Below are 25886 nucleotides of genomic sequence, written 5' to 3'. Positions count from 1 at the left end.
TTGTACTCAGACTAGACTATCAAGGTCATTACACTATAGCATCTGACACTTGTGTATTTTAATAGTCAGTTAGAGGGTCCACAATGTATGATGTCGGAACACATGCCTGCCACTCGGCCTATTCCAGCCTGGGTGTTCCTGTAGCTACAACGTGTGAAGTTCAATAGGCCTGTCTCATTTGTATTTTGTAAAAATGCCTCTCGAATTTGAAATTGCGCCTGGTCGTATGGTCGGTGGCGACAATCCATGCTTTTTCATCGCAGAAATTGGCCAGAATCATCAAGGAGACATGAATATAGCCAAACAAATGATAAAAATGGCTAAGGTAAGTGAGAAATGCTTTTGTTTGGAATATAATGGATTGCAAGCAAACTGACTATACAGAATGAAAGTGATGTGTGAGAAAATGTAGGGCGAGAACAATAAATGAAAGAAAATATTGAGTGAAAGCAGGTCAGGTTACTATGATGCATGACTCAAGGATACGTACATCAGTACATACCGTACACTAACAGAATGATAGTCTTGACACACACACATTATACATATATGTGTGTATATCATAGATGGCGCCTTTCGTCGATTTGTATTGTCCTAGTAAATTTTCGCGCTCTTTTGTTATGCAAACTCTTTATACTGGTTCATTCAGGTTTGTTCCAGCTATCTAGTAGTCTGTGTATCTATTAACAGCGTATATTTTACACTACTCCATGTGTGATGGTTATTAAAGATCATAGTACGTAGTGTTAAGATGTTCATGCATGCGCTGACACCTTTGTTTCCTTTGCTCCATTTATGTGATATGATAACTGGAAAACTATCAATTTAGTTCTGATTATTTCTTCATCATGATACTGTTTGCCAGGGTAATTACTACACTTGAAATGTCTCCATTTTTGTTCTTAAGTTTCGTTCAGTATTTCATTTTTTGAATGAAAAAAAAAAAAGATGAGAGCCACTCCCTGAATGTGATCAATATTTTATGTTAATACGTATGTTTGGATGTTATAGGGTTTTATTCTGTGTATTGATAATATCGCTATCGCTATCATTGTATCATAGCTAGAGTAATATCTCCTCTGAGAATCCTTCCATTAAAAAATGAAATTGCATGAAATTCAATGCTGTAAATTTTACTTAATTTATTTTCTTGCATCTCTTTTGGATGCTGGTTCACTTAAATAGTTATGCTAGGACCCGCCACTATTAAAAGTAATTAGATATCAATTAACATTATCGTATGATTAATTATGATAAAATATTGACTAATTAATTTCATTTTGTTATTACAATGTTAATCAGTTACCTCTCTGTGCTTTCTGAGGAAAGTAATAACTGTATACTGTTTACCTAGAACTGAGTATAAAAAAAAGGTGTAAAATCATGAAATCGTGTTCATTTTTTTGGTTTCTCTTATTCATATATTTTTGTTAGTTTTGACCGTATGATTGTGGGTTTTTTTTTACTCATAAAAGTTTTTATTTTCAAAAATTTAAAGTGGCCCAAGCTGAGTTTATAAGCCTTTTAGGGGCGAGATCAATAGTTCAGTGCAGGATAAAAAACTACATTTTAGTTCTCATCAGACAAGATGATTTTACTTTTAAAAGGAATCTGTTTACTAAAAACAAACATTTTAAAATAATGTCATCAAATTGAGAAATGGAAAAATTTTCACCACAGTAAATGCATGGAACTGAAATACACTAAAGTGTTAATAAAAGAGCTATTTTTTCCTTACAACATACTGGCTTTGTATTCATAGTACTACATACTACTACATACTGGCATTTTGTATTCATAGTACCGGTTCTACATACTACTACCTACTGGCTTTGAATTCAGAGTACTACATACTACTACATCCTGGCATTGTGTATTCATAGTACTACCTACGACTACAGATTTGAAATTGGCTGTCTGAAACAATTTTCAATTTTGGTCAGTTTAGTTAGAAGGGGGTAGGGTGGGGTGGGGTGGTATGAGGCCTATTAAAGTATAAGAATTTCGTTTTTATCCTACTCAGGTAACTTACGTGAAACCTTGATAAAGCTATTCTAGTATTATAAAGTTGGATTCATACCTTCTATGATATTACAGTTTGTCTATTGAAGTCGTCAGAACTATTGATTGCATAGAAGGGATTACATGTAAATTCTGCAAACATTTTTCATATGTAGAAAAAGTACATCTGATTGCTCTGATATCATAATTTCTCGTTTGAGTTCTGTCAATTGCAAGTGATGGTTGTATGTATGTTTCAGTAAAATCTTATTTTTGGTTTAATTAGTCTTATCTTTCTGATCACAGACAATCTGCAATCATAAACTCTGCACAGTCACTCTATTATCCTCTTGATACAGGTGTGCTTCAAGGCTTGGCCTTGACCTCGTTTAGTGTTTACACATCTCCTTTAGGCGTGGTCGCTAGTCGTGGTTGTATTTCTACGCCGATGACTTCAATTTGTACTGCAATTTGTATGTGTCTTTCCCTCATGCAAATTAAGATGACACTGTTAGAAATCTTGAATCATGTATTTCTGATGTCAGAGCTTGGATGTTTTCAAATTTCCTTTGCCTTAATGATGATAAAAGAGAATTGTGTTATTTGTTCTAGGATTTATGACCCTACTTACAATGGCGCACAAAAAATTTGCATTCTTGATGCATTGATTTCTGTCCAGTATCAGGCTAAGAGTCTTGGAGCCATCCTTGATTCTTGTTTCACAATGAACTCTCATGTTTAATAGTCAGATTTGTCGGTCCTCTATGTTTGATATTCGCCGTACGTATTGCTCTTGTTCGCAAATATAGGTCTGCCACAGTTTTTCTACATCAATACATCAAGAACTATTTGACTAGAAAGTCTTTTCTGATAAGACTACCCCTCAAGTTTTCTGTATACCTAAATATAGATATGTTACAAACTGAGGTACATGAATATAAATAATATATCAAACTGTGCTATTCTTTGCTAATTTCTTCCTTCAAACTTGTGGTATACTTTGGTAAGAGTAAAGTCCACCAGTTTACATATGTAAGGACAGGAGTTGTTTATTAATCCTTTATCGGTTTCTGTAGCTATATGTTATTACACCCTAAGTATAGGATGTCAGGTGAAATAATTAGTCCTCGCCGGACGTAGTCCGGATGGGGACTTATGGATTGGGTTCCGTCTGTCCGTGTGTCCGTCCATGCGTCCGTCTGTCCAGAGCCGTTTCTTGGAGATGCCTGGACCGATTTTTATCAAACTTGGTACAGGGGCAACATACTATGGCATACATATGCACGTCAATTTGTTTTATGATAATAAGTCGATCCAATATGGCCGCCTAGCAGCCATTTTGTTTGCGAATTTTCCCTGTCCAAAGCCATAACTCGGACATGCTTGAAGAGATCCCTTTCAAAGTTGGTATTAGGACAGTGTTCTATGACATACAGGTGCATATTCATTGTTGTCGTGATACAATACAATATGGCTGCCTGGCAGCCATTTTGTTTGTGAATTTTCCATGTCCAAAGTCATAACTCAGACATGCTTGAACAGATCTCATTCAAAGTTGGTATTAGCACAGTGTTCTATGACATACATGTGCATATCCATTTTCGTCGTGATACAATCCGATATGGCTGCCTGGCAGCCATTTTGTTGACACAATTTTCATGTCCAAAACCATAACTCAGACATGCCTGAACAGAGTAGTGATATCAAAAACAACCGTATGAGGCCAAACAACTTTAACCAGGTTTGAAAATGACAACATAAACTGCCAGTTCCTTAAAACCCAATCATAGCGGGGACTATGTGATTTTCAATGACTAGTTTTTTTTTATATTTTATTTATTTCCAAATTTGGTGTTACGGTTACTACAGCCCACTATGTCAAATAGTCTTGTGATGCTATAATAGTACAAGTAAAAGCGTATGGTCAGATATAAAGTGTATTAAATATCAGATTGACTTGTTAAGGATTACTGTAGAATATAATTTCAGTTATATATCTGATTGCATAAATTGCCCTAATTTCAGCAATGCCTTTGGCACACTGGTTGAAATGTAAATTGCCCCTATTTCAACAAAGCCTTTGACACACTGGTTTAAATGTACATGAAAAGAGATAAAACAAATTTAATTAAAGTTTTATTATTAAACTTTAACTCTGGTTTGTGCGTGGATATCTAATGCCTAAGACCTGTGTTGTGTCTTGTGGTTATCATGTTGACTGTATAGTATTACAATTGTACATATATAACATATAGACCTCATAGGAATTTTTTTTTTGTTATTAGTGCACAGGTTGATCTTGTGTTTTTGAAATTGTGGACAATTTGAGACTGTTATAGTTGCCATAACAAAAAGTAGTGTGTTCAATAGTTACATAGTTACAGTCAATCAAACGATAATTCAATACTATTGCCACTGGCCTAATGTACACACTTTTGCAATTGTCATAACAGACACAGTAGTAGAAAGCTAAAGTCATACAAAATGACATCAGTATATAGATTATACGAAATACATGATCAATAAGAAAATGAAGTGAAAATAAAGAAATACATAAAATAAATTATTTGTTTCTTTCACGAACTCGAAATGCTAAATAAAGATACATGGTTAGAGTTACTTAGTTCCATTCTGACAGTTAGGCCCACCTAGGCCTCAACGTCAGATCTGAATAGATTCCAGGTTGGGCAATAGGCGTGCACACACAATAATCCTAATACGAATGTCAACTTCTGGGTTGTATGCAATGTCCTTTCATTCTCAATGAATGTCAAGTCTCAAGTCTTCAATGAAGGTCTCCTTGTATATTGATACGTACTTTGTTCTTTGTCTTGTAAACCTTACAATGAAGCTTTTGACCTTTTCGATGGGAATGACAATTCCAACAGATTAGATTTTTTATTGCCATAGATCAGCCTAGAAACTTGTTGTAATTGCTTTTTACCTTCCACAAGGGAAGGTTATATATCATTAGAGATATGTATAAGGTCACCGGTATCGATACATCGTTGCAAACTCACACACTGGACTGCTGAATAGAAATATCGATTTTTATGTAGGCAGTGAACATCAGTGTTGAAGGCAATTTTCTTCATAGGCTTGGCCTAGTTTCCATATTATGACCACACACATTTCAGTATAAATGATAGATTCTTACACTTGATAAATATTTGAGAGTGTATTTCTTTCCTGAGATACCAAGCTAGATAAACGATTACAAGCCTTGCAACAAACAGTGGTTAGTTAGTTATCGAGAGAAATCTGAAAAGAACACAGTAAAAAGGAGACAGTTTGAGGTCAATATAATACTTCCTAAATTTCTAATCGAAAATCTAAAAAGATATGATTTCTCTTTATTCATATGCGAATTAGTGTGTGAATTTTCAAAATGATATGTCCATATTTGATGAAATTGAAACGATGATAAATATTTCACCAGTTTGTGAACTCTGCGCCCATTGTAAACCTATTGAAAAACACAATTTTGTTATCACCCTAGGCCATAAAAAAAGAATTGTTTTCTGGTGCGTTTGGATTGTGTTTATCCAGCCAATGCAGACTGCAGATCCAAGGGAAAACATAAAATAACTGTCCCTACATTAATTTCTACTTCAGGGAAGACAACTGCAGAACTAATCATGAACAATTAACAAAAAAATTTGTGTTGTCACACCACTTTAGGCAACGTTTCCTGACCAGAAACAACAACTTTCTTTTTTGTGTAGCTATCTAATTACCGAAAATATGCCAATAACTTATTAAAACTAAAAGCTAAATCGATAATATTTTCAAGACAGATGCGCTTTGGTATCGCAAATGTATGTACCAAGTTATAATGAATTTGAAGCTTGCTTTCTTGAGATATAGCCTAATTACCGAAAACCATTAATTATGTAAATTGCTCATTAATATTCATGGATGTTTACCAAAACCTAATCAGTTCTTGCCATTACCCTATGAAACACATGTGTCGAATTTCGTTTGAATTGAGCCATTGAATTGGTATATACTTCAGATAACTAATCGCATATGTTCTGTTGCATTCGAACAATTATTGTGCATAGCAATATGCAAATTAGGTGTAAAAGTGTGAATTTTGGTCAAAAAATTGTATCTCAAAAGTATTTGGCCAATGAGACTGAGATTTAGTGAGATGTTTCTAGAAGTGTTATTCTGCAGATTTTCTGCAAAATATTTTGACACAATAGGCCCTAGCAACCATGACCACGCCCTTAGCAACAACCAAATGGCAGTATATTTTGGTCAAATAACAACATCATCTGGTAGGCAAGTAAGTAAACATTCAAAAAATGTATGCAAATATCCCTAGCAACCATGACCACGTGCATAGCAACAGCCAAACAGTGGTGTCTTTTACAAAGATAACAACAGGGATTTTAGACAGGTGAACAAACATTCAAAAAATGTATGCATATATGCCTAGCAACAAGACTACACCCATGGCAACACCCAAATGATTATGTATATTGCAAAGATAACAACAGGGATTTTCGACAAGTGAACAAACATTCAAAAGTGTATGCAAATATTATTGGCAACAAGGGCATGCCCATAGCAACAGCCAAATGATCACGTATATTGCAAAGATAACAACAGGGATTTTAGACAAGTGAACAAACATTCAAAAAGTGTATGCAAATATTCCTAGCAACAAGACCACGCCCATAGCAACAGCCAAAAGATCACATCTATTGCAAAGATAACAACAGGGATTAATAGACAAGTGAATAAACATTCAAAAATGTATGTAAATGTGCCTTGTGACAAGACTATGCCCATAGGAACAGCCAAATGATCACATACATTATGAAGATAACAACAGAGCTGGATAGGCAACTGGATAATCATTCAGCAAATGAACACCTATATCTAGCATGGATCAGCATGTGGATAAACGTTTTTAAAAACTGTACAGTTGTGCTTCAACGCCATTGGTGCTATTTTGTTGTATTTTGTACTTTTCCAAACAAGTTTTGTGTGCTCTTTGTGTCTGTGGCCTTTCATGTTGCACAAAACATAGGGGCGTGTAATATTTCATAGATTGTTTTTTTCCAGGTCTACAGACTAAATATAACAATCTTTTGACTATATATTCCTACCTGTAAGGGGAAGAGAGAAGGGGGGACATCGATTCACGACCCTGTATAAACTCCTCTGTACGTCTAGCTATTTTGAATAATCAGCTCGTTGCCGATTGGCTGTTTGAAACTACGCTGTCGACAATAAGACCTTCAAATCCCCCGGAAGCATCACTACTTTATGGGTCACGAAAAATGAAATCAATTTCAATATACACAGATTCACAGTTTGACACAGTAAAAATGCAGTTGTATTGGAAATCGTACAAGTATACTCGCCAGGAAGTTGTCGTAAACTTTTCGCGATCCATGGTTCCGGGTTTAGTGATAGGGACGTGCTTCTGAATTTGAAATGTAGCAGTCATCTGACGTCATTAGTCAATGCCTCTTTCTCGGCCAATCAGCAGTGACGGCTATGTCATTTGACTTGTCTTTGACATACAGAGGATTTTATACAGCGCTCGCTCATTGTAAAAGGTCCATTTTTCTTGTTATAAAATTATTTTTTGCCCCCAGTGATAGTGTATAACTTTACTTGGCACCTATTCTTCATGCAGGTATGTTTTTGTTGCAAATGTGCATGTTTTGTTCAAATTTGAAAGGTTAATGAAAAAAGATGACCACCCTTCTTATATTTCTTCATAGTATAGAGATTGATACATTTGTAGCAGCAGGATTCGTGCGATATTTTCCAAAGAAAATGGCAATCTAAGCAATAATACATGCCCTGTGGCACAAATCCCTCAAATGCGACAGCCAAGGCTCTGAGCACTGTGTGTCTCCACTCATAAAAACTAAAATGCTCATTTTAACCTTTATAACAAAGAGTGTACACTGTTGCCATACAACAGTGACCATGTCATTGATTTATTGGTGGTTGACATTGTGGAATTCCATTGACTATCTGCAGGTGACCTTTTACAGGCTTGGACATGTCCACGTAGTACAATGTGTATTACCGCCAAAATGAAATATAATAGTTTGCACACTTGTATGTGAGAGAGAATCCTAATAGTTCTACCCAAGGCCATGCTTGGTAGAAAACTAGCAACTTGTGTGATTGTGATGATATGGTTTATGTGTCTCAAACATTTATACCGAAATCGGAAAGGACTGTAAATTAACTTGAGTAGTTTTTGTAGCAGTATTTAGCCAAATAAAAGCATCATAATATTTAGCACAACTGAACTGATATTCAGTAGTGCTATAGGCATGGTGAAATGTCTATTCGTGTGTGTGTGTCTGTAATAACAGGGTGCATGTGTCTCATTAAAAACTACCTGATTTAACTCTTATTTAATGAGTCATTTGCATAATTAACAGTTTTCGGTACTTAGGCTATATCTTAAGAATGCGTATTTCAAATTCAGTATAATTTGGTACATATATATAACTAATCACACATGTTCTGAAAAGCTTAATGATGTAGCTTTTAGTTTTAATGAGTTATTTGCATAATTAACGTCTTTCAGAAAAAAGGCTATATCTTCAAAATGCACTCTTCAAATTCAATTAAATTTGGTATATACTTCAAACATAACTAATCACATATGTTCTGTTGCATTCGAACAATTATTGTGCATTGCAACGAAAATCTAAAGACTGCCTTTATGGAAGGCATTCAGTTTAAATCTGATGTTAGATTAGAAAGCTGACAACAATTTTAGTCTCTAGGCTGACCAGAGATTGGCCTCCTTTATCAATCAGTGCCACGCTCCTAAAAATTGAACATTTATTTGTTCTTTCTAAGTCAGCAACAAATTAAAGTCATATAAGTACTTGTATTAAGATGACGACCGTTTTTTTTAATTAGCTTGCATCCCAGGGCTATAACGTTACTTCACATGTACAACTATGTTGGTGACTCAATTGTACTGTTGTCACATGAGCCAACTTAACTGATATCAGAAGTTTAATAAGTCATAACTTCAGATCACTTGTGAGAGGGGCAATATAGATTCACCAAATGATATGAGTTTTAATTTTTCGCGGTCCCAGATGGGATGGTCTCAAACACCTCATTTCTGATCAAAAAGGCTTTAAGTTAGCATTTGATGGTTTTGTGCAACATTTTATCCTATCACAACAAAGGATGTGTTAATGTGGATCTACAGACCAGTAGTTTGTCTGGTTTTAGTCATGAAATTGTAACGTGTATTAAAGGTGGGGGCAATGACAACTACCTGACAGTAAGGCATATAAACTTTTCAAGAGCCTTTGACTTTATTTGTCATGTTTTGTGGGTCAAATTATTTAGACTAGGGTATTCATGGTAACTTTTTATCGGTCTTGCGTTCAATGTACAGTAAACTTGAGTCCTGTGTCAGTACAAGTGAAGGCCTTACTGAATATTTCCAATGTACCATTTGCATGTGCCAGGGCTGCATGTTAAGTCCTATGTTGTTTTTCTCTTTTGATAAATGATTTGGCAGCCTACATTAATAATGTTGGATGTGAAGGTATTTTTATAAATGAAGAATTGCAAAATTTGAACATTTTAATGTATGCTGATGATGTAGCTGGCTATTCATATTCAAAGGCAAATAAATAAACTTCAACTCTTTTGTTCTCATTGAGATATGAATGTAAATTTACGAAACACGCAGATTGTAGTTTTTAGGAGGGGTGGTTATTTAAGGAGATATGAACGTTGGGTTTTATGCTGGTCCGTACATTGATGTTGTACCCCAATGTCAATATCTTGGATTAATCATTTCGTCAAGACTTAGCTGGAATCCAACCAAACAAAATTAAGATACACAAGGTAAAAAGGCAATGTTCCATCTAAACATTTTAATTCACAAAAGGCAATGTTCCATCTAAACATTTTAATTCACAAAAGGCAATGTTCCATCTAAACATTTTAATTCACAAAAGGCAATGTTCCATCTAAACATTTTAATTCACAAAAGGCAAACTAAAAGGCATCTAAACGTTTTAATTTGCAAAAGGCAATGTTCCATCTAAAGGTTTTAATTCGCAAAATGGGAGGGCTTCCTCTTATAGACACCTTAAACTTGTTCGATACTATTGTAGCCCAGATATTATTGTATGGTAGCAAAATCTCTGGTTTAGAATATTCACCACAGATCGAACAGGTACATTTCCAGTTTTGTAATTTTTGCTTTGTGTGAATAGGAACACACACACACACACACACACACACATACATATATACTATAGACTAGATTTTCTGCCAAATATTTTGACACAGTTGGCCCCAGCAACAATGGCCACACCCTTAAGTGCCCAAGGCTCTGAGCATTGCGTGTCTCATCAAAAGGTAAATGCTAATTTAAACCTTTATAACAAAGAGTGTACAGTGTTTGCTGTACAACAGTGACCATGTCATTGATTTATTGGTGGTTGACATTGTGGAATTCCATTGACCTATCGGCAGGTAACCTTTTACAGGCTTGGACATGTCCACGTAGTACAATGTGTATTACCGCCAAAATGAAATATAATAGTTTGCACACTTGTATGTGAGAGAGAATCCTAATAGTTCTACCCAAGGCCATGCTTGGTAGAAAACTAGCAACTTGTGTGATTGTGATGATATGGTTTATGTGTCTCAAACATTTATACCGAAATCGGAAAGGACTGTAAATTAAGTGGTTTTTGTAATAATAATAATAATAATAATAATAATAATTATGTTGGGTTCTTATATAGCACTTTACCAACGCTGTGCTCAAAGCGTTTTACAATTATTACCCCTGGCTCAGCTCAGAACGGCACAACGACCCTTTTAGTCTTTCTCAACTCCCCGGGGAGCATACAATTGTAGCAGTATTTTAATACTCAAATAAAAGCATCGTAATATTTAGCACAACTGAACTGATATTCAGTAGTGCTATAGGCATGGTGAAATGTCTGTGTGTGTTTGTGTGTGTGTCTGTGAACAACTTAAAAGTCAAACATCGCTGGACATTGCCTTGGTATTGGGTGGGGTATTACTTTGGGTGTCTAGTTGGGAAATTATTCAAATGGAAATGATTGCAACCTAATGTGAGAGTTGGGGGAAAAAAATTATTTTGGGTAAAAAAATTGAACTCAAAGACTTACTGGGTAAATTTGCCTGAAATTTAGTGGGATAACAAAGATAATAACAGGGATAGATAGGCCAATGACTAAACATTCATAAAATGAATATGTATATGCCTAGGAACTAGACACATCCATAGCAACAGTGAAATGATGATGTAATTGCAAAGGTAACAGGAATGATTGGCAAGTGAATAAAAACTTTCAAAAAAGGTGACACTTAAAACTGTACAGTTAATGCTACAACATAATCAGCACTATATTTTTACAAATCATTTGATGTCAGTCTGTAATGTTAATCAGTCAATCTGTGTATGTCTACCTGTGTGTCTGGAAGTAGGTGTGAACAGATGTTTGTGTGCATGTGTGTGGGTGTGGGGGGGTGTATGTTTGTGTGCATCTGTGTGTGTGTGGGGGGGTCGTCATTTGTGTTTTACATGAAAAACGTGTTGCTATTTAATATTTATATTGTCTTAATACATCAAACAACGTTTACAGTAGAAAATGTGGTATGATGATTTGCATTCAAATTGAATTATACATCTGAAAAAAAAGACATCTTGGAAAAAATCCTGTTGCGTGTAAGTTTATTTGTGCTAAAAAGAATTTTCATAAGTCTTAACAATTTCTTGTACGTTTCTTGTCATAGGACGCTGGTGCAGACTGTGCCAAATTCCAGAAGAGTGAATTAGCAGTAAGATTCAACAAAGCAGCTTTGATACGACCATACAACTCACCCAATGCCTGGGGTCCAACCTATGGAGAACATAAAGAGTACCTGGAATTCAGTCATGATCAATACCGAGAATTAAAGCGTTATGCTGATTCCATTGGTATTCTACTGACAGCATCTGGAATGGATATGGTGAGTCAATTGGAGTACAATAAATGATGAAGTCACATTTACAGTTCTTGGTACCTTAAATATAATATTAATGCCTAGGCACATCATAAAATAATGAACATTCAATTTCTTGGTGGACACATGACTTCCACTCCATGTGCTAATTCACATGCATTTATAGGCCAAAAAAAAAAAATATCTGGTTCTGGTCAGCGAGCACGTGCCCTGAATACCGATCCTTTTCTTTCCGATAATTTTTGCTTTCCCATTCCTTATTTATTCCTGATATCAGGAGAACAAGCAGCTGAAATCTACCCTACATGCCAAGACTGCTTAAATACAAAGCCTAAACTGCTTCGAAGAAGAAGGAAGTTTTTCAAGAGATAAATATGATAGAGTCGTGTCGTCGCACCACTTTAGAAAGTTTACCCTGACCAGAACCAGATAAATTTTTCTTTTGGCCTTACTACAGGCACATGAAAATAAGTCAACCTTCTTGTTCTATTTTGACCCCCTAGCATGACATAAATGCTATTGCAGGTACTGAGAATAGACACCAAGTTCTATTTTGACCGGTATTGCTGCTTTTTTTTGCAGGTACCTATTCTTAACTTACTTTAAGCAGATCTACATCTCATTTTACACCATGTATTTTTTATCCAGGCAGTGTCTTTAAATAAATATAAATAAAAACACATATATGACTGAAATCAAATTAGTATGAAATATTATGTCCAACATAGCATTTATTTACCAAAATTCATTCCCTACCTCTAGTCCATTACAAGGTTATGCCTTTGTTTGGATATGTAAAAAGTAATAGTAGAAGAGCTAGGAATGTTAGGCCATTCATTGTTTGCTGTTTGCTGTTAGCTGGTTGTACCTCCTAGCCCTTATAGCAACACCTCCAAAAGTCGTTATCAAACACCCATATGTTAAATTTTCCTAATTACATGTAATTTACATATAAATTATCACATGTCACTACACAAATCATGCTATTCATTTATATTAACTCCATGATCATCTCAGTAATGTGTGTTCATTTACATAATGACTTCATTTGAGTAAATAGTCTGAATAGTTGTCATGGTTGCAGGCACTGCACACTGCAGTCAATTGGGCTATTGGACAAACAATTTCAATTATTTAGCTCGCTATTGAACTGTTCTCAAGACAATATGAGAGCTCGGAAGTACAACCAGCTATAAAATGATATATCACAATAGCAGTGAACAGGTTATACTTATGGGAATGTATGAATTAAAATATATGTAGTAATAAAAGAAGTAACATATTGTACAAAGTGGAAATAATTTCAACTATAATGCTCCTCCCGAGGCCACATTTTGACAAGATATTTCAATAATAACTGTTGACGAATACAATTATTGAAATTCGATGCTTCAGTTTTGTAATTTTACAAACTGTTTAGAATCAGCAAAGGACTGACTATGTCTACAATTTGACCCCAGCAATACTCGTGAGACAGATAACAGTGATTACCGGTATTGGTCACAATCGTACACCTTATGATACAAACAATGTTTGTTTAACATGAAATTTTGTACACACAATGTTTAAGGGGTACAGACAAAGTTTAAGGGTCAGGGAGTCAGAAAATAACACTAGTCACTCAAAAATCCAATATGGCAGCCATTTTTAATACAAGATGGCCACTAACCTAAATTGTTAAAGTCAGCTTTTCAGCTTCAATATAGACTGCTTTATCATAAATATTCCACCAAAGTGTCTATTCATATCGCTTGTGCATATATTTTGTTCACTGGTCAAAACCTCTTGGTATAGCATCCCCAGGGAGTGGTTTATTGCTTAATTATAGTATAGTATAGTATAGTATAGTATAGTGTAGTGTAGTGTAGTGTAGTGTAGTGTAGTGTAGTGTAGTGTAGTGTAGTGTAGTGTAGTATAGTATAGTTTAGTATAGTATAGTATAGTATAGTGTAGTGTAGTGTAGTGTAGTGTAGTGTAGTGTAGTGTAGTGTAGTGTAGTGTAGTGTAGTGTAGTGTAGTGTAGTGTAGTATAGTTTAGTATAGTATAGTATAGTATAGTATAGTATATTTATAGTAAACAAAGTACAGTAAAATATAGTAAAGTATGATGTATGAGTGGAATGGGGCTCCGAACATGGACAAAATTCAACCAGTTTGTATGGTAATTAGGTTTATTAGTTATTAGGTTCATTAAGCTAAGGTCAAATGATCAGATACATACAAACATGTAGTAACGAAGAAGAATTTCAAAACAAAGTGAAATTCTTGACCAAGAAACTGGCGAAAAGAGGCTCCAATGAAATAGAAGTAGATAACTCAATCAAGGGAGTCCATTATCGAAACAGAGACATATCAAGAGCTGGACACCCAGACATGAAATCCCATTGGTCTTCAAAACAACATACAGTCTTTACATCAACGCATCTCATCTATGAGAAGCTATAACTAAACACTGGGACTTTAATTATATACAAAAAAACTAATCAGATAGAGGTTTTCTTTTGCCACTATCAATAAGTGTTGGTTCCTTCTAGTATACATAATGTCCCGATATCATTACAAGCTGACTGTTCAAATTTCACATTTCTCTGTGTATAGTCATATTGATTTGTACATGTTGATGTGTCATTTATGTTTGGCTGGGAGACCTGAGATGTAGTGTGTGGTAGTGAAAACTACACTTATCAATAGTACTTGTCCTAACCTGCTGTGTCTTACCTAAGTCCTAACCTGCTCTGTCTTACAAGTGGAAATCTATCTGGGTATCAAAAAGTTGAAACTTTTGTTGTCGTTCTGCTGCCATTGAATTTGAAGAACAACACTTTTCTGTAAAGTGAGCTATATGCAATAGATAGAGTTTCAAAGCAGACTATTTCAAGTGTTCTCCTAAATGGATTAGATTGTTCGAGCAACCATGACCACGTAAAAGCCAAATGCCAGTATCTTTTTCGAAAATAACAACATCATCTGGTAAGCAAGTGAGTAAAAATTCAAAAATGTATGCACATATCCCTAGCAACCATGACCACATGATTTTAATCTGGTTCATTTTTTCTTTACAGAGGGCTGTTGATTTTCTAGATGAACTTGATGTCCCCTTCTTCAAGGTAGCTTCCCTAGACACCAATAACCTGCCTTATTTGGAATACACTGCCAAGAAAGGCCGTCCAATGGTTATCTCTTCTGGTATGCAATCCATGGATATTATGAGGGAAGTTTACAAAAGAGTGAAGCCTATTAACGATAGCTTTTGCTTCCTTCAATGCACCAGTTGTTATCCACTAGATCCTAGTGATGTACATTTGAATGTCATTAAGGTAAGAAGCTAACATTTTTTACACACAAATTTTGTGTAATTTGTTGCATGCAAATTGAGTGCTGAGCGTAATATAGGTAAGAGTGGATTATGGCTCCATATAAGCAACCAAAATCAAGGCATCTGATTGGCCAAGTCGGTCTAGCCGTAGTATAAACTATGTTCTATTTAGCTGAGCAGGAACAATAGTAGTTTAATAGAGAAACTTCTTTGCAAACAGTTTTTATTAGCACAACTGAACTGATAAAAATTTAAACCAATACTATACTTTCAATAAATTCTCACAAGCTCACTGATCAGCAGATATACTTAAAAGTCTCTGTATATTACTAAACAGAATAACTAATGTTCAGTTTATGAGATTATGACTTCATGTATTAGAACAACAAGCTTATCACAGTTGGGACAATAGTTTTAATTTGTGTCTTATCTTAGTAAACCAAAGGCTCAATTACAAGAGTCTTATTACACGACAACATTGCAACAAAGAAAAGTTGTGACAAGGCTAAATATTATTTTTCACCAATATATATCTTTTATTTTTAGCCAAGGTAAATCAATAGTCAATATAAAATAGTGACAAAACCATTCAGTCACAAATATTTTCCGAAAAATTGTGCCTAGCAACAAGACAAAGGTATAAATCGTAACGATACTGTATAGGAACTAGACTACACAAGTGAAGTAAACTTGGAGACTAACTCTGAAACCAATACTAGTAATCTATCAATATCTGTGTAAATGTTTTCATTCGAGGCTAGATTAAATCAGCTGTAACTACTGGTGAATGGAATTCACCACTCCTAGTGATTTACCCATTGTTGAAACTTTGTAAATTACTTTCACCTTGTTTTGATCATGTCGATAATTTGGCTAACCTTGATAATCTTATTAATGTCTTCCTTTTCATGTCGGGACAAGTAAGTTACCTTCCCAGCACAATTCAAGGCTAACATCAAGTTTCCAATGTATAAATAAGAATGCAATATAATAAAGATATATCTTCATCACTTTATGATATAGTCAAGAAGTTGCATGTCTGACCTGGTTTGAGGGGGGTGTGGAGTTACAATGGATGTGAGCTGTTGTGGAAATGTTGTAATTCTGACCTGAGAGGATCTCATTGTACTCTACAGTACAATGGGTGCATGGGAACTGTTGTGCAGTTCAGACAAGGAAAATATGAGTGACCTAAGGGGCCCTTAGCAACTCGCAGTGTCAACCCTTTACAGGTCAAGAGCATTTTCCAACTAAATGAAGAAAAATTTGGGGGAATAACATGACTATTATACCATGGCAATGATATAATCATATTATTCCCCAATATTTTGAATAATACTGAAGTAATATAAAAAAAAATTGAGGAAAGCGATGGCAATTCTGAGTGTTTTCAATCCTGTATTTCTAACACAGCAGAATCAGTGACATAGAAACACGTTGTTGTGACAAATAATATATTCCGTTAGCTCAAATTGTGAAGCTTTCAAATTGAAATAATTCATCAAAAACAAAGCTCAAATGCCATTGTCTAAGTATATGATACGGTACTGTGAATATAAAAAACAATTTATCAGCACTTTTTGTCTTAACTGAACTCAGAGCATGAATAATTTAAATTATCTTCAAATTGTGTAAATTAAATTCTCTGATAGCGTATGAAGTATAACCAACCACTTGTCAGACCACAGAGCCGACTCTTTGAAAAAACAATTTAAACCAATACTATACTTTCAATAAATTCTCACAAGCTCACTGATCAGCAGATATACTTAAAAGTCTCTGTATATTACTAAAACAGAATAACTAATGTTCAGTTTATGAGATTATGACTTCATGTATTAGAACAACTATTGACGTGGCAAAGGAAGGGAAAAACACTCATTGCACCCGAGGCTTTTATCTCGTATGTCCCCTGACTTTATGCCCTGCCTGAACACGGAAACAAATATTTGTTTGAAGGAAATGTTGCTAACTAAGCTTTAATATCTAATTTTCCAATGACTCATTGATAGGTACAATGAATGTTATGTGAATGGTCTTGTTGCTAGGCATGAGTAAAGCTCCTGATAAATTTTTCATAAAATGTGGGAAACACCAAACTGCAAGCAACCAAGCAACTAAGCCATTATTTTTCATTATTGGTGTCTTAGTCTTAGTCATTTGATCTCATCTTGTGTGTGTGTGTGTATGTGTGTGTGTGTGTATGTATGTGTGTGTGTGTGTATGTGTGTGTGTATGTGAGTGTATGTGTATGTGTATGTGTGTGTGTGTGTGTGTGTGTGCACTGAAAGTGGCCATATGGATGACAAATGTGTATTTATTTGGGATTTTTAGCACAGCTGAATGCTGAGTTAGGTCAGTGTATATAACACTGTTTACCCCTTAGTTATAAAGATGTTACAGTAAACGTAAAAAATCATTGTGCATCCTCTATATTTACTTTCAATTTGGTTAATCCCGCCATCGTTTTGGTAAGAAAACCAGACTTTTGATGTTAACATATAATGTAAAATGAAACACAAACAATCAGCCCACAAATCCAATGCAATGAAATTTGGGCTTGTTGTGTGAGTTGAAAGGGGACAAGTTGAAATTGGGATGAAGTGATCCGTCACCATCTTCACTGAACATGTTGACCAATTCAAAACATTGTCTTTCTTCAATTTGTGTGAACTTTAAGTAAACATTTAGTATAATAACTAACTTAGAATCATTATTTTCATTTTTGCCTGTAGGAATTCCAGAAGGAATTTCCTGATGTGGTAGTGGGATACTCTGGACATGAAGGTGGAATGGCAATTACGTTAGCGGCTGTTGCCATGGGAGCCAAAGTTGTGGAAAGACATGTGACTTTGGACAAATCATGGAAAGGCAGTGATCACAAGGCATCACTTGGTAAATTCATAATTAATTCAATCTTTTGGTCATCTTGAATAAAAAGGAATTTTGTATATCACGATAAGAATCTAAAAGAGATAATTGTAACACATACACTGTATGTTTGTGAAAGGGGGGGGGGGGGTGATGATTTTACTTTGTTTCCCCATAAAGCCTAGTTTTACCAGCTTCTCCTCCACCCCATTTTCTTCAAGTTCCTTTAACTTAGCAAAATCATTGATGTACATGTCTAACATTGAATTGTGTGTAGGAAATATGTTGACCCAGCTATCTTGAAATGTGTTACCAATATTATAAACCAATAGATAATATTTGACAGCTTTCCAGTTATGATACTGTGGCGATAGAAATGTACTGTGACAGTCTTAAAAAGCAAAAGCCTGCCTACAGATGGTAAGAATGTACCTCTGCCATTCCTATGGTGCACAGACAAAGGGTACTTTATACTGGCTAGCATGGTAAATTGGACTATGTACAAATTGGCACATACGTTTAACTAATTTTGAATTCAACCATTTGCAAACAGCAAACATATTTCTGGTCATGATTGATGGACTGACTAACCATGTGGCCAGGATGATATATTTAGGCTTGACAATTGTTCACATTGTACCTAGTACCTTGTACACCTATGTTAAAATGAGATTGTGTACACACAAAGTGTACACCCAGCCAATACAAGCTGACATTTATTTGGCATGCACGATGTATACTTTAATTCAGTTCAGTTCAGTTCAGTTCAATTCAATTCAATTCAATTCAATTCAATTCAATTCAATTCAATTCAATTCAATTCAATAACTTGTCAACAAGAGTATTAAAAGTTTATGATGAGAGTGAAGTAAAAATACAAAGAGGACAGTCCATGTACATTTGTGTACATTTGGCTGGGGACAATTACAGTCATATTCTTTCATCCTGCAACACATTATTGCCATAGTTGTTGTTTAGCACAGCTGAACTGATAAGGTTCAGTAGTGCTATAGGCATGGTAAAGGTTATGTCTGTCTGTCTGTCTGTCTGTCTGCATGTCTGTCTGTCCATCTGTCTTGTGTCTGTCTGTCTGTCTGTGTCTGTCTGTGTCTGTCTGTCTGTCTGTCTGTGTGGATGTGTGTGTGTGTGTGTGTGTGTGTGTGTGTGTGTGTGTGTGTGTGTGTGTGTGTGTGTGTGTGTGTGTGTGTGTGTGTGTAAACAACTTAAAGTAAAAAACCACTAGACCAATTGCCATGATAATATCTGATGGGTTGTTCAAATCAAAATAATCTTACCACCGGTGTGTGATTTGGGTCAATAAATGTGATGTTTGGTCAAAAAAACTTAAACTCCAAAATTAATGGGCAGATCAGTCTGAAATTTGGTTGGAACATTCTAAGGGGTGTAAGAATTGTTCATGACATGATGATCCCATCAGTGATATGCAAATTAGATCAATGTGATTTTTTGTCAAAAATATTATTAGTTAGCAGATTGAAACTTGATGGATCTTTCTGGAGGTATAATTCTGCAGTTATTGTTGAAAATATTTCAACACAATTGGCCCTAGCAACCATGAGCACACCCTTAGCAACAGTGAAATGATGAGGCATATTACAAATATAAGAACAGGGATGGTAGATAAGTGACGAAAGATTCAAAAAAGTATGCAAATATGCCTAGCAAAAGGACCATGCCCATAGCAACAGCTAAATGAAGGTTTATATTGATAAAAAGTGGGAAGGGTATATAGGCAAGTTAATAAAGATTCCAAAATGTATGCAAATATCCCAAACAACAAGTCCATGTCCATAGTAACAGCCAGTTGTGCTACACTGCCATTAGCACCATTTTCTAGTAGATAGACAGCAGCAGTTTTAGTGTCTGAACACAGTTGGAATGTAATTGATTTTGGAATCTTGTTTATAGATGTTGCTTTTTGGATTTTCACGCTATACAAATCACTAATTACTAATTCATCCATGTCAAGACAAACATAAGTTACATCATACTCTATAAAGTTTTAACCAGAATACATGTGTCTTCTCTGTGAGATAGAGAAATAAACTAGCGTGCTACTACTCACTGCAGTTGTTTCGGCATTCATGTCCGGGCACAAACATGAATAGCTAGTTTACTGCACTCTTGAGATACATCATTATTAGCTGGTTGTACCTCCTAGCCATCATCAGAGGTATGTGGTAGGAGGTATATCTTGACAGCACAGTAAGCAGGCTAAAATGTGAAGTACAAATATAGTGGGTTTCTTGCTTGTGTCAGTCATGAAACTAAATTCTAGACAATTCCACTGAAACCTTTGCTTTAATATGCCATACTTGGTTCCTCAAATTTGTGCGTTCTCTTGTTTTATAATTAGACTGCGTTGACGTTACATCAGCCATACAATTTATTCAAATCAAATCGTCAAATCACTTCATATGAGTATCATTCAACTGACATCATTGACAACAACGAATCACACAAATTTCATGTAGAACTGTCACTCTAACTCACTAATATTTTTCAAATTTATTTAATAGCCAAATCAGAAAATATCCCTGAACAGAACTGGCACTTAGTATTATAGATTGTATAAAAAAGCCCCTGGTTACCAATTATGCTCCTACTGTGTACAGACTTTAAAACTGCTACCTACTGTGCTTATCTAATGAAATAACTACTATTTAAGTCAATTATGTGTTGTTTGTTCAACTGTTTCCATTTTAAGTGCAGGAGTTTGTCTTTAAGCTCAAAATACAATCTACAATAAACAATTTACACAATTATGTTATACATTTCTGTTTTGTTTTCCGGTCATGTGCCTTTCTATTAGTCTCAGATTAATACTGAGATTGCCTGAGAAATGCCATCAATGTAACAACCAGCCATATGAAAAGTGCTAGAATTACATGTATATCTGATATTAAAATGCCATCAATGTAACAACCAGCCATATGAAAAGTGCCAGAATTATACTAATCTGACTATTGTACAGTGGTAGAATGACATTATAAGTTTTCAATCATATACTTACATTATAAGTTTTCATTCATATACTTACATTATATTATGTTGTTTTATTTGAATTTCATCAATATGTCATCCATTTTTTGCGTTATGTTTTTCAAGGAATATTGATTTATATAATTATGAAAATTCATATTGAATATTTGTAACATTAGGTCCATTGCATGTAAAGTAACTATACTCATTGCTCTTTAACAGAACCTGATGAACTTAAGGAAGTGATCTCTAATATACGACTTGTAGAGCAAGCCCTTGGAAAGAGAGAAAAGAAACTTTGGCCATGTGAAATGGGCACACACAACAAGGTAATTAAGATCATAACTGACAGCTATTTAAATATTAAACCTTGTATAAAAAGTCCTACCTGAGCAGAGCCCACACAGTTGAATGTGCTCAGACCCAATAGTCAAATGTTACCAGTAAGAGTTAGACTCATGGTTATCTTGCATTAGTGGTTTCATTCAAATATTTTGACACCTCCTTATCTCAGTTTTTTTTATCCTCACTGAGACACAGTTTAATAGACAATGTCATCTATACTTTACTCTCATTACTTTTTAGCTTGGAAAGACAGTTGTGGCTGCCAAAGATATCCCAGCTGGTACACCAATCAGTATTGACATGTTGGCGGTTAAAGTGGCTGAACCTAAGGGCTTCCCTCCAGAAAGAATATTTGAATTGGAAGGCAAGACACTGATGAAAAGTCTTCAATATGATGAATCTTTACTAGAAGACAACATCGATGATTAATTAATTATTAATTATTGCTGCATCACATTCATGTCAAATTCCAGTGCCAGTACCCAGTGATTGATAGGCAGACACCTTTGACAAATGTCAAACTGTTATATCATGATAGAATGTGCCTCAGGGACAAATTTCCATGAAAATCCAGCTTGTTAGTGGTCCTTTTGAAATAATAAAAGACATTTTGGATTTAACTATTGTTTTTAAGGAAATTGCCAATATTTCATTTTCCCATAGAGTTAACACAATTGGCAGAACCCATATTGGATTCTAAAATGACTAAATTTGGATATTGGTTTGACCTCTGTTTAAAAAATTTGTGTGGTGACCCCAAATTTATTTAATTGCTTTTAACTGAGAATAGTTTGGAGTTGTCTTGAACAAAGTAACAGTAAAAGTTTATTTTCCAAGGTACATTCTATGTTTAGTAACAGAGTTCAAAGGTGACTTTGTATCCATCATTGGTTATTAGCTGACCAATTACTCTATCTATATATGTAATGTTCACTGAAATCCGCAACAGGAACATAATTTTAATATCAATACAGTGACAATCACATATAATTTTAGTACTAAAAAAACAGATGTACTTCTTATGTTTTGGGTTCTTTTCAAAGTGATATTTCCCAAATGTTCCATTCCTACTCGATTCCAAAAGATTTATAATAGAAATCACTTTTGTTTATGTATAAACCAGTCTGAGGCTCTTCATTTATGAATTTATGTATTTCAATTGAAGACAAGTTCTTGTTAGGTACTAACAGAACCCACTTTGCGAGAGTTCGTCACATATCACAATTTTCAGTCCCCAACAGGTGAAACCTGGAGGGGTCTACTATGCTGTGTCCTGTTCATGCATGCCTCCATTATCACCTGCATCTCAGACATTCATGGGCTATTAAACCAGACCAGACACAAATGTCAGATGCACTTTGTTTCGTGGCCTTCACAATAATGATCAAATGGCAGCCATTTTTGTTGTAAAAATTCAGATTTTGCCCACTAACTCTTTAATAGATAGAGATCTCATTTGAATGTCTAAACCCAGATTGTCTATCACAAGCTGTCTACTGAGACCTTGACCCCAGTGTTCAAGGTCAAATAACCAAATGTTTTCAAAGTGTTTATATGCATAGATGTACACATCTGACATGCGTATGCTGAATCCACACCTATGCAATTATCCCTGTGACTCAATTTTACTTTCTACAAGACCTAACAAATGGCTTTAACACTATATAGATGCCAGTTCCCAACTTGTGGTAGGATCTAGTAAATTAAATAGTATTACAACAATCACCATTTAATGAAGGGCTGTGCACTATAGTGCCATCTGAGTTGACTATTGTGATAGCCATACCACTTTCAACCAAACCTGGCACAAATGTCAGATACTGTAGTTCAATATGTACATCACCTTATAAGGTGACCTTCACAATAGTTTGACTGAATGGCTGCCATATTTATCGGTGATTAAATTCAGATTGGTAACAGAGTTGAAATGTTGGGTACTATATGTCTTTGAGGAAGGCTTGTTGTCAGGAAAGGGTTTCCTAGTGAAATATTGATGGATTAATTGTCTAGTAAAGAGTGTTTATGATTGTTACAGTAGTAGTTGTGTGAATGTAATATATATATACTCTGTGTAAGCTGGACTACTTGTAACCTTTCGGATATTGTAATTTAAAACCAATTTGTTAAAGATAGGGGGTGGGGGTACGTATGAAATGAGAGTGGTATATATGTATCAAGACATGTTTATACTAGAAATGTATGTTAGGACTGACAAACACAGGACCACTTGTGTAATGGGTTTTTTTTTTTGTCCCTATGTGTTTCAATTTAAAGGCCAGGGATCCAATCCCATGTTCTGACATTAGTCTTTATGTCTATCAGTGATTGCATAGGATCATTGTTTGGTTCTGGAATAACTTGTCCCGTAGCTTTATACCAAACAACTGTTTTTCACACCTAATCTGAATTGGGTCTTTAACACACAAGGTTTCATGTTTGGATGCTCATCTACTGCCTGTTTTTGTATACTTCCATAGGGAGCTTGTGCCATTATCCCTCAGAGGAACTGACATTGATAATATGGTTGTTTGTTTTAAATAACAATTTCTATATGACACCTTGATGCCTTTTTTTAAAACAGTTTGCAAGTCAAAATTGTCACTATTATTATTTGATGTTGTATGTTGTTGGCATCTGTAAATCTATTGCAGATGGTGGATTACAGCAAGACAAAAAAAAACGCATGAAAGATTGTGCATGCGCCTGGTGTGGCTATACATTCCAGTTCACAATTTACCCCATCTGTAACACCGCTATGCATTCAAAAAGGGTCACAGTTTGGTTGTTGAAGTGCCACACCCTTCAAACGTTCCCTTTTTTTTACAGTCTATTGCTGTATCAAGTCTCTCTCACACCCAGTAAGCACCTTGTTTTAATTCAAGTGTTTTAAGCATCATTGCCATTTAGTATGTTCTTCAAATAGACACTCCCATCTCTCATGATCTCTTGTTGCATATGTCTTGATGTCATAGTATTCTTAGGTTCTACATTGATTTAGACCACAGTCTGCCAGGTTCTTTGTTGATATAAACCACAGTCTGCCAGTTTCTATATTGATATAAACCACAGTCTGCCAGGTTCTATTTTGATATAAACCACAGTCTGCCAGGTTCTATTTTGATATAAACCACAGTCTGCCAGGTTCTATTTTGATATACACCACAGTCTGCCAGGTTCTATTTTGATATACACCACAGTCTGCCAGGTTCTACATTGATTTAGACCACAGTCTGCCAGCTTCTATATTGATATAAACCACAGTCTGCCAGCTTCTATTTAGACCACAGTCTGCCAGATTCTATGTTGATTTAGACCACAATATGCCAGCTTCTATATTGATATCATATAGACCACGTACAGTCTGCCAGGTTCTATATTGATATACACCACAGTCTGCCAGGTTCTACATTGGTTTAGACCACAGTCTGCCAGTATCTATATTGATTTAGACCACAGTCTGCCAGGTTCTTTATTGATATACACTACAGTCTGCCAGGTTCTATATTGATATACACCACGTACAGTCTACCAGATTCTACAGTGATTTAGACCACAGTCTACCAGATTCTACAGTGATTTAGACCACAGTCTGCCAGGTTCTATGTTGATGTAGACCACAGTCTGCCAGGTTCAATATATATTTCTCATGTATCTCATGTCTTTTTCAAAAGTTTTATTTTTTTATTTCTTGAGGGTAAACTGTCTGGTTATTTGAAAATAATTTAAAGTATAATCTTCAACAGTTGGATGTTCTGAAATGTTAATATAACATTCTAACATTTGAATGACAACCATAGTAAATGACAGAACAATTTTCACTACTAATGATGGGAGATATGTTTTGTTGGGAAGTTTTTGACCCGGTGTTTAGGTGATATATTAATCATAAACCACAAGCACTTCCCCACTATGGCTATTAGCATAGGTGAACTGTTTCTAAGATCTAGACAATACTCATGAGTACATATGAGCTTCACCTTGTCCATCTCCTGTGCCATTTATGTAACAGATATTTTTTAAAAAACCAGCGGCGCTACTTCAACCACTTGTGTTTCATAATTATGTATAATTATTTTCTATCTTTTTTTTTTGAGATAGATAGGGAGAAAATCAATTATTGTACGATTCAAAAGAATTATTGATTATGGGTTATGTTGGTGCAGCATTAAAGTGATTACACAATTCAAATCTAAGACTGAAATGGCTAATTTGTTGGGATAAGTTTGGCAGATTCATTCTCAGGCAAAAGGCCTGATGTTGATTTGCCTGTATGTAACTTAAAGTGTCAATTACAAGATGTTTGATTTTAATAGCTGTGTGTTAGAGTATGTATCAGAGACTGAAC

General features: G+C 35.1%; 2 protein-coding genes across 2 annotated transcripts in view; both read left to right on the top strand.

Annotated features, from left to right (window-relative positions):
* Positions 1 to 25886, top strand: part of LOC144434999 (queuosine-tRNA galactosyltransferase-like) — a 73554-nt gene that overhangs the window by 34913 nt on the left and 12755 nt on the right. The window lies entirely within an intron of this gene.
* Positions 89 to 25712, top strand: LOC144434998 (N-acetylneuraminate-9-phosphate synthase-like). The gene is made up of 6 exons (XM_078123530.1): positions 89 to 325; positions 11797 to 12012; positions 15069 to 15323; positions 18058 to 18217; positions 21419 to 21525; positions 21782 to 25712. The coding sequence occupies exons 1-6, from the start codon at positions 194 to 196 to the stop codon at positions 21968 to 21970; spliced, it is 1059 nt and encodes a 352-aa protein (XP_077979656.1). The 5' UTR covers positions 89 to 193; the 3' UTR covers positions 21971 to 25712.

This window comes from Glandiceps talaboti, chromosome 5, assembly GCF_964340395.1.
Source record: "Glandiceps talaboti chromosome 5, keGlaTala1.1, whole genome shotgun sequence".
Classification (NCBI taxonomy): domain Eukaryota; kingdom Metazoa; phylum Hemichordata; class Enteropneusta; family Spengelidae; genus Glandiceps; species Glandiceps talaboti.
The sequence above is the reverse complement of the archived record's forward strand: the minus strand, read 5'-3'. Positions and strand labels throughout refer to the sequence as shown.

Bases quoted from the DNA above. Each gene is read 5' to 3' on its own strand.
- LOC144434998 (XM_078123530.1), top strand. From the start codon at position 194: ATGCCTCTCGAATTTGAAATTGCGCCTGGTCGTATGGTCGGTGGCGAC. The intron at 15,324-18,057 runs GTAAGAAGCTAA...TTTTGCCTGTAG, and splicing joins TACATTTGAATGTCATTAAG to GAATTCCAGAAGGAATTTCC. The intron at 21,526-21,781 runs GTAATTAAGATC...ATTACTTTTTAG, and splicing joins AAATGGGCACACACAACAAG to CTTGGAAAGACAGTTGTGGC.